Consider the following 13,794-nt stretch of genomic DNA (forward strand, 5'->3'; position numbering starts at 1 on the left):
ATCACTAAAAAGGTGACAGCACCAAGAAGCTCAGCTGCATGCTGAGCGCAGCCAACTGCACCCCAGGGCCACCCTGCCCATCATGGTGCCTATTACAATGCCATGCTTTCTCAAACACAAGGGTTCTACAAGGAGTGCATAAATAAATTCTGGAATTCAGATAATGTCCTCTTAGAATAATTATTGGTCAGAGTGTGACCACAGGCATGAGGGTCTCGAGACCCAGGGAGACATGTCAAAACATCATCGCTGCTTCTGCGGGGGCAAGAGGTGCCGCTGAGCTAGATGTCGATTTCTAATTCGTTTTTGGTGAAATATTTACATTTTTTTTAAAGATTTTAAAAAATGTTTTCTTATTAGTTATTCATGACAGTAGAATGCATTTTGATCCATCACACATAAGTGGAGTATAAATTCTCATTCCTCTGTTTGTACATGATGTAGAATCACACCAGTTGTGTGATCATAGATGTACACAGGGCAAGAATTTCTGATTCATTCTACTATCCTTCCTACCCCCCAGAGCCCCTCCTCTCCCTTCACTCCCCTCTACCTAATCCAAAGTACCCCAAACCCCCACTTCTTATTGTGAATTAGCATCTTCATATCAGAGAAAACAGTTGGCCTTTGGTTTTTGGAGATTGGCTTATTTCACTTAGCATTATATTCTCCAGCTCCATCCATTTATCTTCAAATGCCATAATTTCATTTTTCTTTAAGGCTGAGTAATATTCCATTGTGTATATATATATACCAGTTTCTTTTTTAATACTTTTTTTAGTTGTAGATGAACACAATGCCTTTTATTTCATTTATTCATTTTTATTTGGTGCTGAGGATCACACCCAGTGCTTCATGTGCTAGGCAAGTGCTCTACCACTGAGCCACAACCCCAGACCAATACCACAGTTTCTTTTTCCATTCATCTGTTGAATGGCATCTAGATAGGTTCCATAGTTTGGCTATTATGAATTGAGCTGCTATAAACATTGATGTGGCTACATCACTATTGTATGCTGATTGTAAGTACTTTGGGTATTAATCCAAGGAGTAGGATAGCTGGGTCAAATGGGGGTTCCATTCCAAGTTTTCTAAGAAGTCTCCATACTGCTTTCCATAGTGGCTGCACCAATTTGCAGTTCCACCAGCAGTGTATGAATGTGCCTTTTTTCCTCACATCCTCACCAACATTTATTGTTGCCTGTATTCTTGATGATTGCCATTCTGACAGGAGTGGAATAAAATCTCAGTGTAATTTTGGTTTGCATTTCTCTAATTGCTAGAGATGATGAACATTTTTTATAGGGTTGATCGATTATATTTCTTCTTCTGTGAAGTGTCTGTTCAGTTCCTTAGCCCATTAATTGATTGGGTTGTTTGTTTCTTAGGTGTTGAGGTTTTTGAGCTCTTTATATATCATGGAGATTAGTGCTCTATCTGAGGTGCATGTGGTAACGATTTTCTCCCATTTTAAAGGCTCTTTCTTCATGTTATTGCTTCCTTTGCTGAGAAAAAGCTTTTTAATTTGAATCCACCCCATTTATAGATTCTTGATATTAATTCTTGTGCTTTAGGAGTCTTGTTAAGATAGTCAGATCCTAGGCTAACATGATGAAAATTTGGGCCTACTTTTTCTTCTATTGGGTGCAGGGTCTCTATTCTAGTGCCTAAGTCTTTGATCTACTTTGAGTTTTGTGCAGGGTGAGAGATAGGGTTTTAATCTCATTTTGCTACATGTGGTTTTCCAGTTTTCCCAGCACCATTTGTTCTGAATAAGCTCTCTTTTCTCCAGTGTATGTTTTTGGTGCCTTTGTCAAGTATGAGATAACTGTATTTATGTGGGTTAGTCTCTGTGCCCTCTATACTGCACCATTGGTCTACATGTCTATTTTGGTGCCAATACCATGCCCTTTTTATTACTATAGCTCTGTAGTATAGTTTAAGGTCTGGTATTGTGATGCCTCCTGCATTACTTTTTTCACTAAGGATTGCTTTGGCTATTTTGGGCCTCTTACTTTTACAAATGAATTTGATGATTGCCTTTTCTAGTTCTATGAAGAATGTCATTGGGATTTTTTTTAATATTTATTTTTTAGTTGGACACAATACTTTTATTTTGTTTATTTATTTTTATGTGGTGCTGAGGATTGAACCCAGGGCTTCACACGTGCAAGGCAAGCACTCTGCTGCTGAGCCACAACCCCAGCCCTCATTGGGATTTTAATAGAAATTGCATTAAATCTGTATAATGCTTTTGGTAGTATGGCCATTTTGACAATATTAATTCTGCCTATTCAAGAGCAAGGAAGATCTCTCCGTCTTCTAAGGTCTTCTTCAATTTCTTTCTTTAGTGTTCTGTAGTTTTCTTTATAGAGGTCTTTCACCTCTTTTGTTTGATTGATTCCCAAGTATTTTATTTTATTTTCTGAGGCTACTGTGAATGGAGTAGTTTTCCTAATTTCTCTTTCAGTGGATTCATCACTGATATATAGGAACATAATTCACCACATCAATGGATTTAAAGACCAGAATCATATAATCATCTCAACAGATGCAGAAAAAGCATGTGACAAAATCGCAACACTTCATGCTGAAAACACTAGAAAAACTAGGATAATAGGAACGCACCCCAACATTGTAAAAGCTGTCTATGCTAAGCCAAGGTAAGATCATTCTAAATGGAGAAAAAATGAAGGCATTCCCTCTAGAAACTGGAAAAAGACAGGGAGACAGGGATGCCCTCTTTCAACAGTCCTTGAAACTCTAGCCAGAGCAATCAGACAGACAAAAGAAATTAAAGGGATGCGAATAGGAAAAGAAGAACTCAAACTATCACTATTTGCTGATGATATGATTCTACATTTAGAAGACCTAAAAAATTCCATCAGAAAACTTCTAGAATAAATAAATTCAGCAACTTAGCGGATATAAAATCAATACCCACAAGTCAAACATGTTCCTATACATCAATGTTTACATTTTTCTGGAGAAAACCTTGAGAAAAAAACATCCTAAACTTGAATGAGAACTATTAGCCAGATTTGCTTCTGCAGGTGTTACGTTCTGCAGCAAGAAGTCAAAATCCCGTACAGGATATTTCTACAATGTTCACAGTACACAGCTCACAGGTGGAAACACCTAGTGAATCAGATTCTCAAAAATGGTGAGTCAGGAGCAAAATACCACAAAACAGGACCAAGGCCGGGAAGGAGAGACTCACAGCTGCTTGGCCTGCCAACCCGGCGAGGGGCCCATGGGGACACAGCACACATGATGACAAATTGGGGCTGAGAAGAGCAACACTGAAACCTGACAACCTGGGCCTAGACAAAGGCATCTCAAACTAAGACAGAGAAAACCCTCTTTGTGGAAATCCTATCAAAGCTTGTGTAGAGCCAGCTGTCAACAGATTACAAACACAGCCTCCAAAATCCGGTCCCCACGAGGCGACTCCAGCTCTCAGAAGCTGACCTGACACGCTCTCGCTGGACAGTCTGTCCACGGGCATCCCCATCAGACACTGTGCCTGAGTGTTCCAGAAGCTGGAGGCTGCTCCACCCCTACGTCATGGAGCTGCGCTGGTGGGCACAGGGTCACACCACCTGTGGTGCTCACTCAGAGGTGGAGCTGGCCAGAGTCCTGGTGTGCGGCAAGTACAAATGCACTGGGCTCCGAAGGCTCTGTACCAGACAAGGGCGACGGTATCCCAGTCTTCTCTGTTCTGATTCCACATTGTGATGAGATTCTGGACACGGAGCGGGGAGTAAAGAATTTGGCCTGGACCAAAGAGAGCACTGGCCTTGCCCTCAGCTGCTGGGCAAGGACACCTGAGAGCTGAGGACTGTCTTTGTTTAGGGTGGGGGGGCCCATGATGGATCTGAATGGGGCCGGCCACACCCAGTAGTCCCAGGGTTGGGGCTGGCCATGCAGAAAGGCTGACGTGGTGATTTCAAGTGAGGACTTAGGTCTAGTGCTGTCAGTTAATCTGGAGACTGAGTCCAGACAAGGGGCGAGAGGCAGTCTGTCTTGCCCACATTTCATTGCCCAATGAAACTGGGGACAATGAACTCAGGTGAGCATCCTGGATTGGCCACACTCCACGTGTCCCATCGTGCCTTCCTGCCGCTGGTGTGAGGAGGGAGGCCAGCCTTGGGGACTGAAGGCTCTGTACAGTCAGGAGCAGTGTGGCTTGCGGGCAGCAGCAAGACAGAAGCACCAAGATTAAGTAGACATCTTTCTGGTTGCTTTTTAAATGCAGCTACTGGAGAGTTTTCAATCACACCTCTGGCAGCACCATGTGTCTGTCCAACAGGACTGGTACCAACAGCACCTGTGTTGCTGGGTGCCTTCATTTAATGACCTTTTTAAGTGCCATTTGAGAAAATATGAGTTTTACCCTGGATTTTAATGCTTAGAACTACAATTACCTACATAAACTCTACACACAGGATCATCCTCTCTTCTGAAATCACAAAAAGAAATAAGAAGCCAATGCCATAAGTTTTTCTAATCTGGGTTTACTGAAATTAAATTCTGGTTTGATGATAACTAGGTAAGATCAACGAAACTGCAACCGGAGCCCAGCCTGCTCACTGAGATAGAATACAAAATTAAAACCCAAAGCAGGCAATTCTGCACTGAAGGCATAAGTGAATGGATCAAAATCTGTATCACTGAATAAGAAACCTTTATATTAATTCTACAATTAATTACTGACAAAAATAATCAAATAAAGGTATTGAGCTGAGTTGTATCAAAAAATCCACCCACCCACAAAAAGGTGTATCAAAAAACAGCTTCACATTCAAATTTAATAAGCCTGCCGCTTTAAGTCACAGACACAAATTAATCTCTTTTCTGATGAGCAATAGTGTAGTGCCTCTCGCATCCTCATCCACGACCTTTGCTGCCTTCTGGGTGTGTCTTCAAGTGTGTGCCCTGTGCTTGGTGGAGGCTCCCCAAGGATTGCAGCGGGTGTGGTGGGGCTGACTGACCCTGTTGGGGAAGAGTCTGCTGAACTCTGAGATGTCGCCTTCTCCTTAATAAAGGTGGCTGGCTTCAATTCTAATCTTTGCTTGAAAATTCACATTTGTCGTTGGCAACCTATAACGCCTGCCACTCGTTTTTCTGGAAGGGATGGGAACAATCTGCTGGGCATTGAGAAAGTGTCTGGGGAACGTCTGAGGAGCCGTGGTTCATCCCCAGTCGGTCTGCCCAGGGAAAGGCGGGCTCACAGGCAGCAAACTCAGCTTGCAACTCAGCCAGCCAGGAAGGGCCTCCTCTGAGCACACTGTCACACGCCGTCAGGAAGCTAAAGGGGTGCTGTGGACATGCTTTCTCTTTCATCCCAAGACTTGCAAACATGCACTAAGGTTGGTGCTTCAAGGTTGTCCTCAGAATCGCTTCAGTGAGGAATTATGTGATGCTGGGTAAGTGGGTGGTGGTGACTCACCTTGCTGTCCCCACTCACTTTGCTGTCCCCACAGTACAGAGGGCCAAAGATCCCTTAGCATTATCGGAGAGCGGGATTGACCCCATCTGGGGGTGACTAGCTTAAGGAGGCTGAGTGAATGTCAACCAGGGACAGGATAATAAGCTAACAGCCAGGGCACGTGGCTAAAGCCTCCCCAGACTCCAGGGCTGCGGGGATTCACCAGCTGCAGGGTTCATCTGTTTTTGTTGCTAATTCTGAGCTTGACAATTAATGAATCTGCGAAAAAGTGCAGCCTGAGTCCTGGCCCAGGGGGTGTGGTGACAAGGGCTCTGTCCTCTCCCCTGGGCAGCCCTCTCCAGGGCCTGGGTTTTGAGAACTGGAGTTGTGTAAGGATGGGCAGAAGCCCACGGAGTCCTACCAGAGGGGGTTGCACCTGCCCATGGGAAGGGCGTGGGCCCTGTGCAAACCCACAGGCTGGGACAGGGACTGGCTGCTGGCCCACCACCAGGGAACAGCCCTGCCCACTAGAGGAGACTGGGCATGGCCTTCTTTTTGCAGGCACCCATCTCTGCTGCCTTTCCTTCCCCCCTGAGGACTCTGCCAGACTCCCCACAACTCACTTCACCTGCCCCAAGTCAGAAGGAATATGAAGTCAATAAATAAATTAACCTGCGGATCTGCACAGTTCTGACTCTTTAAAGCTTTCTAATCAATAGCCCTGGGAGGCTCCCTCTGCACCTAAGGTTGTTACTCAGGGATACGAGGCTGCCGCAACATTTAGAGTGCAGCCTGTAAATCTCCCAATCTGAGATCATAAAAGAAAATAGACAAAACATTAAAAGATTTGACTACTGGGCTGTTTTGTCATTTGATGATAACATAAAAAAAATCAGTGAAGTTTTGAGAGGATCTGCACGTAAAAAAAAAAAAATCCATGTATGGGAAACATAATGCACTGTTGTGAGCCCCGAGGCACTGTCAAGAGGACCCTGTCAACTCCAATCAGACTGCATTCCAGCCCCCCAAGGCTGCGACTCACCCGCACAACCAAAGACAACACCAGATAAACACGTACCCACTGCGTCTGTGCCATCTCCTTCATCGACTCCGTGAAGGCGACAGCAAATCTAGTAAATGAACAAAAATAATGGAGACAATTAGGCCAGAATTCAATTAACAAAACTGTGAAACAGCTCCTCGGAACAAATGATGAGAGACAGGGTAAGGCACTGAATTTAAAGTGCAATCAATCTTTATTACTTGTGGTCACTGACCATTAGGTTCACACTCCACTCACATCAAAAAAGTTGCTTGTGGAAGAAGTAAACCAAATGATGCTCAAAACTTCCTATTTTTCTTATTAATTCCATGCAAGGTCAGAGAAACAGGGGTAGAATTAAAGCCAGCAAGCCAGGTGCAGGAGAGAAGCAGGGCACTTGGCTAAAGCCTCCCTGAGACTCCAGGGCTGTGGGGATTCACCAGATGGACAGGAACACCTACGTGTTATTTTATTGGATTTGTGCATTTGTTTATTTACTTTTTTTTAACCAGAGATTGAACCCTGAGGTGCTCTACCACCCAGCCCTTTTAATTTTTTTTTTTTTTTTATTGTGAAGCAGGGACTTGCTAAGCTGCGGAGGTTGGTTGGTCTCAAACTTGTGATCCTCCTGCCTCTGCCTCCCAAGTCACTGGGATCGAAGATATGCACCATCATGCCCGGCACATCTACATTTTGATACAGTTAAATACTTCTTCAGCAAATGTGCAAGGGGCTCTTAAGCTAAGAATGAGAAGATAAGGTGTTCATGAAGTTCTTGTTTGTCATGAAGTACAGAAATATTAACAGATACCTCTTAATGGAAATGAATACCACATTCCTAGGTGGGAAGGATATGAAGATGTTCCTTTTCACCAAGTGAGATGAGAATTCAATAGCAGTGCAAAGGGCATCCTGGTCCATCGCCAGCTACTGCTGTTCACCCAGGGAACAGGGCTTCAAGGAAGGCTGCCGCATGACCAGGACCAAGAAGACCAGAATTCCTGGAGGGCTTCATCCCAGAGGGCACCTTGAGTCAAAGGCTCGGGAGACCATGGTGGGCACTGGAGGCCGTCCATCATTCCTGCCTGACAACGTCACTATTCCAGGCAAGCAGGCAGTGTGCCCCCTCTGAGGGCGCCCTGTTTCCGCCCTCCTCAGAGAGAATGCTCTAGTGTGTGGAGCCCTAAGGCCCTGGGCCAGGAAGGAACTTGAAGACAGCAGCCCTCTTGTGAAAGGTGTCCAACAAGGACCCTTGCACCTTGGTTGAATATTGGGTTTACCCACTTTGCCTTGTGATTCTGTTTGTTGAAAACATCAGTAGTCAAGACTACAGCTCAGAAAACTACAGGTGGAATTACCGGTATTTAGCTAGTGCTGACCTACCAAACAGCAGAGCCACGGCGTTAACCTAGGAGGTGCAGTTTTCTAATCATGAAGTGACTTTTATGCCACTTCATTTCATGTCAACCCTCTCTTGATCATTGATTTAACAATATTTTCCTCAACAGCTTTCTGAATGATGCTCCATGAAATGATTTCCACAATTTTGCGGATACTTTTCATTTAATTTTGATATTTATAAAATAATTGCCAAATTATTACTATATTATAATATTTACAAGCTGAAGATTGATGCTAAATTAAAATTGGACATTATACTATATAGAAAAAAAAAGGCTAACATATGAAAGAAAATGTTTGAGCTATTCCCTATAGAAAAAATGCACTGATTTAAGAATTATTTGATGGAAGATGAGACACCACAGAGTTAGGCAAGGTCCAGGCTTTGCTTTATAGAACAGGGACTCTGGTGTCAGCCAAGACCTGTTTGATGCCTGCAAATTTCTTGCCCACTAACCTCAATCAATGACCCCCAAATAAAAATTAAAATTGTTTTAATAACAATGTAATGAATAATACTAATGATAATACCATTAAGATGGATTCGCTCAGTATTAGTTCTAGTAAACAGAATTATTTTTCTTCTTTAAAACTGTGTGTTAAAAACCACATGATTCTAGAGGTAATAAGTGTTTGGAGCATGAGACCACCACAGAGAAACCCTGTAGGACGGCTTCCCTTCAAGGCGGCCCCCAAGGGTCAGCGCCTTCGTCCACTGGGGGTACACATGAGCATGCACTCAGAATGTGGGTCTCCATTTTCAACAGGCTGCATTTCCATCCACTTGGGCTCAGCAAGTCCTCAAGAATAACAGGGTCCCGGCATTCCCTGGCCCAAGGGGTGTCCAAAGACTGCACCCACATTACACAAATAGGCTGCCCTGGGGGGTTGGGGGTGACCCAGCTACATAAACACACAAGCATTCCAACCTCCCCAGGGCTCGACAGCCAGCAGACGTCATGATGAGCTACAGAAAACTGACAACTGGTGATTTATCAGGCTAAAAACCGATTATCCGGTTGAGTTTTCTTTTGCTTTTACAGTGACATGAAGATTAAAAACAGTGGAAAGGACCCGCAGGCAGTCCCTGGATATGGGGTTGCTCTACAGAGGTGAGCCTTTCTCAGGGCAGCCAGTGGGGGCCTGGGAGGCCTAACGGCACAGGCCCGGCCTCCTGGATCCCACAAAGCCTGACACTCGCCTCAAAATGTGTCGTTAGCTTAGCCCTCTATGTGTACATGTGCACATTCACTTCTTTCAATTAACCTCCTCTTTCTTCCAAGTTGGCATGGAACAGTGGAAGGCACCTATTGCTGCTCTAGGTCTGGCTCCTCGTATAGCTCTGTAGCATTCGTTACGCAGTAGGGTCCAACTTACTCCAGGCTGCTGAACAAATACGATTACTGCTAGGGTTTCAATACAAAGTGTCCCCCAAGATTTATGTGTTGAAGGCCTCTCCCTAATGCAGCCATGTCCAGAGGGGAAGTGTGGGGCAGTGAGTGGATGAGGGCTCTGACCCCACTGGTGGTTCATCCATGGATGGATTCGTAATCTGAATGGACTCCTGGGATTGGGTAGAAACTGCAGGAGCAGCTGAAGGGACCCAGCTGAAGGAGTGGGTTCTGGCGGCATGCCCTTAAGGACTTCATCTTGGCCCTAACTGGTCCTCCCTCTTCCATCCCTTGCTTCCTGGCTGCCAAAAGCTGAGCAGCTTTCCTCAGCCATATGTTCTTCCACCACGATATTCTTCTGCCCTCCCTCAAGCCCAGAGCACAGTGCCAGCCAGACAGACTGAGGCCTCTGAAACTGTGAGCCAGAGTACATCTTTCCTCCTTTAAGTGGTTTCCATCAAGAATTTTGGTCAGTGATGAAAAAAGCTGACAATACAACCATTTTCTAAGTATGCCTTGTTAAAAGACAAAATCACAACCAATTTAAAGACTGTGATGGGCTTTAGTTAGATTCTAGGATCAGAAATGCCTCTGTAAACAGGGCAAGCATTCTGATGAGCTGGGTAGGGTCCATCGGCTTGACAGACAGGAAAGGCCCTCAGCAACTTAGTGAGACTAAGCAACTTAATGAGACCCTGTCTCAAATTAAAAAAATAAAAAGGTTTGAGGATGTGGCTCAGTGGTAAAGCACCCCTGGGTTCAATCTCCAGCACCAAAAAAAGAACAATATCACATGTGATCTTTTGAACACCTGGGCAGGAAAGCTCTGGAAGTGACTCCAGCTGAGGTTCTGACCTCCCCACCTGGGGGTAGAAACATGTGCAGGCTTACTGGAGGCTGCAGAGATGGAGCTGCTATCCACATTCAGCATCTGGGGACAGAGGCTTGTCCCCCAACCCCACAGGACTATGGGATTCCTGGTCCCAGGTCCTCGCAGTGCCACCTTTGAGCAGCACCCCACAGCAGCGGACAGACTTATACTCCTGGTGCTCATGGTATGGCTGGGAGTGGCATGACTGAGCAAAAGACTGAGCTGCGGTTTAGGAATCCAGCAGGTGGCCTGTCTTGCAAAGGATGCACAGAGCTCAGGAAGTGACAGGCAGGAACCCTGCAGGGAGCAGCTGCTGGGATGAACCTGAGGCAAGGAGCACCTCATTCATGGGCTGATAAAGCAAGAGTTCCCTGTGTCATCTGAGAAGGCAGCAGCTGTCTTTTATGCCACGGGGACAGTCTACAAGAACCCACCCAGTATTAAGTGGAGGCCAAGGGCCCGGAGTCAGGTACCTGAGGATTCACGGCCATACACCACCGTGGCACATGAGGGGAGAGGTGCTGGGAAGCTGGTTGCCTGTGGGTAGACGGGAACTGCCTAACAACTGCTCTGCTCAGTCTTTCAGTGAATCCCATGCAAGTGGGTTCAGTGTGGGACCCCGGAGCTTCTCGGGGGTTACCTGGCTTCCTCGAGCACTCTCCCCATCACTTCGTTTTTTTCCCTGTGGTTGGCATCCTCGTTTAAATCCGTTCCCCCGAAGATGATTCCAAAAGGAATTTGATGACCTGGGAACCGGTGACAGGAAACAGGATTTAGCTTTGGAAACGTCCCCAGCAACCCACCCCAGAGGATGAATGGAAAGCTGCCATTTCAGAGCAAGGGGCTGTACGGAGCGGAGGAGTGGGTCTCAGCCCACAGTGGCAGCTCTGAGATCCGTCACCGGAGATGCCAACCGCTGTGGCCGTGACTGGCTTTTGTTTTTTCAATTAATTTGCTTTAAATTTTATCAGATGAAAAATATTGGTAGCTACCATCTATCAAAGCTAAGTTTATCATTTCTGGGAAACAAGCTCATCTGAGACCATCGAGGTTTGTGACAGAGAAAGGGGCCTCCCAGCTTAGAGCTCTCATTTGTCATCATGCCAGCCAGCGGCTGAGGGGATGTAAGAGACATGATCCCAACCAAGTCCCCAAGCAGTATGCAGCACAGCAGGAGGGATAAATCACAGCCACAGGGCTGCAGTGGGAACCAGGTACCCACAGTGCTGAGCACTGCAGGCAGGAGGGACCCTGAGAGGGCAGACACAGACTCCCAGCAGAGGCCAAGGTTGAGGGAAGCACAGGGCGAGGCTGTCCCCGGCTCTCTCGGGAACCAAGTCATGAGCACCAAGGTTCACAGATCAAGTTCAATGATGTGCTCATCACAAGCGACTCCCCTGCTCCCTGAAAGGACTTCCAAAGGTCAATTTAGTGTCTCCAAAGCTTCTACGGCTTGCAAACCCGCAACAGGTCAAGTCCAACCAGAGTCACCCTGGGATTTCCCACACAAGCTGACCCCTTTGAGTGTGTAAGGGAGAGATACTGAACTTTCCTTTTTATCAAAAGAATTGTTTTCATCATGGAAATTAGCAGATTCCATCTTTCTCTATCTATCTAGATTGCTCTCAACCTAGAATGTCACTGCCAAGAATTCAGCCTCAAGATACTGAGCAGAGCAGTAATGCAAGTGCGTGCGATAAAGGTGCTAGAAGAAGGAGAATCTGAGACACAATCTAGTGATCGCCGATGGAGACAATTCTTGTTTTAGGAGGGGTGTGTGTGAGTGTGTGTGTGTGTGTGTGTGTGTGTATACTCAGAAAAACTGACAAAATCTACTGCTGAGTGAAGAAAACAAGCATGTGTTGGTCAACACAGTGTGTGTGGCCGTGATAAACATGTCTCTACGCATCTAACATCTGTGCAAAGACACTCGACACAAACTGCCGCGGCCTCTGGGAAGACCTGCCAGGCCCCAGGTCCTAATGGGTAACACTGACGTTCACTTTCCAATGCTTTATGCTGTTGGAATTCCAGACTGTGGACCTGTTTGAACTTTCCCAAGATACAGAGACAGAACAGGAATGAAGTGAACCTGGTTCCCCGAGGCAGCAGGTTTAGGTCTTGAAGACGCAGGGATGGGCAGGTGCTCATCCCATGTAGGAGATGCTCACCCCATGTGGGAGGACATGACTCTCTGGGGACCAGCAGATCTCTGGGGGCAGTAGGGCAGCCAGTAGAACTGAGGTTGCTAGAAGCTGCCTGCAGACCGGGGAGACAACCCTGGGCTATCCCAGTGGCCCATCCTGAGGGTGAGGAGGGAGGCAGGTATGGGTCACACAGGGAGACTCGAGAGCCACAGAGGGCTTGGAGCTGGAGGAGGGGCCATGGGGCGAGATGAGAACTGACCCAGGAGCCGCTGGGGGTGAGCACTGCCTGCTGAGCCCCTGTAGCTTAGGACCTCCAGGTCCATAGGTCTCCAGAACTGTGGGACAATGAATGGGGTCCTGTGGTACCTTGTCACGCAGCATTAGGCAGCCAATGCAGCCTAAGCCACCAAGGAAGTTCCCTTAGCAAAGACTGCTGGTGAAGAAGGCAAAGGAGGAGAGTGGGAAAGCCTTTCTCAGCACCTAAAACGCTGCTTCAGAGGCAAGCAAGGCCCAGGGCCTGGCTGACACAAAGAGCCCCTGCTGCGGTGGGGGAGGCGCCAGAATTGGGCTCCAGTCCACCCTGGGCTCCAACCAGCTCCACCTGGAAGAGGTGACTTAGGGCAAGGTGCTCATTTCTCTGATCCTCGCCCTCTCCCCAGAGACAGAGATGGTAATAATTAGCTGGTTAACTGACTGGTTGCTGAGACCTTAGAAGAGACTGTGCACAACACGCCGGGTTCCCAGCAGACGCCACGAGGAGAGCTAGTCTCACTGTGCTTTACACCAAAGACATTCGGATACACCAGTCCAGAAATTGTCTGAATTACGTTAGCACTTAGAAGAATGGAACTTGAGCTATTTCACCTACTTATTTTTCAGTGCTCATTTTATAGTTAAGAAAAGGAAGTCCTAAATAAGTTGCACATTAGTCTTAATCGCAAGACTTTTAAAAACTCACCATAATTGTAATTGATAAGTTCTAGAAGCCCTTTTGGACCTTTTCCTTTCTGCAGCATGATGTGTGGAGAATGCATTTGGAAAGCTATTTTTATTAGTGTACATATGTATGGTGTTTTGAAATATGTGCACATTGTGGGATGGCTAGATCAAGCTCATTAACACACACATCACCTCTCTGACTGGTCATTCTGTGGTAAGGACATAAAAGCTATTCTCCAGCAATATTCAAGATGCAACACATTGCTGTTAACGACAGTCAGAATGCTGCACAACAGATCTCCAGTCTCTTCCTTCTGACTAACTGAAGCTAGAGTCTTTACCAACAGCTCCCCAGTGACCCCACGGCAGCTTCTGGAACCACAGTTTCAGCCTCTGCTTCTAGGGATCCTGAGATTCCACAGGTAAGTGGGCTCCTGGGGGATCTGTCTTTCTGTGTCTGGCTTATTTCTCTTAACAGAATATCCTTCTGGTTCATCCAGGTGTTTGCAAATGAGAGGATTTTCAAAGCTAGAATCCCACGGGTATATACACCCATTTTCTTTATCCACTAA

The 13,794-nt window shown here is 46.2% G+C and overlaps 1 protein-coding gene across 1 annotated transcript in view; it reads right to left on the minus strand.

Annotated features, from left to right (window-relative positions):
* The window catches only part of Glt1d1 (glycosyltransferase 1 domain containing 1), a 73,413-nt gene that overhangs the window by 40,515 nt on the left and 19,104 nt on the right, over positions 1 to 13,794 (minus strand). The window contains exons 5-6 of the mRNA XM_071611814.1: positions 10,777 to 10,882; positions 6,510 to 6,561 (exon numbers count right to left, since the gene is read on the minus strand). Coding sequence (XP_071467915.1) covers positions 6,510 to 6,561; positions 10,777 to 10,882 — 158 coding nt within the window. The remainder of the gene's footprint in view (positions 1 to 6,509; positions 6,562 to 10,776; positions 10,883 to 13,794) is intronic.

This window comes from Marmota flaviventris, chromosome 1, assembly GCF_047511675.1.
Source record: "Marmota flaviventris isolate mMarFla1 chromosome 1, mMarFla1.hap1, whole genome shotgun sequence".
Classification (NCBI taxonomy): domain Eukaryota; kingdom Metazoa; phylum Chordata; class Mammalia; order Rodentia; family Sciuridae; genus Marmota; species Marmota flaviventris.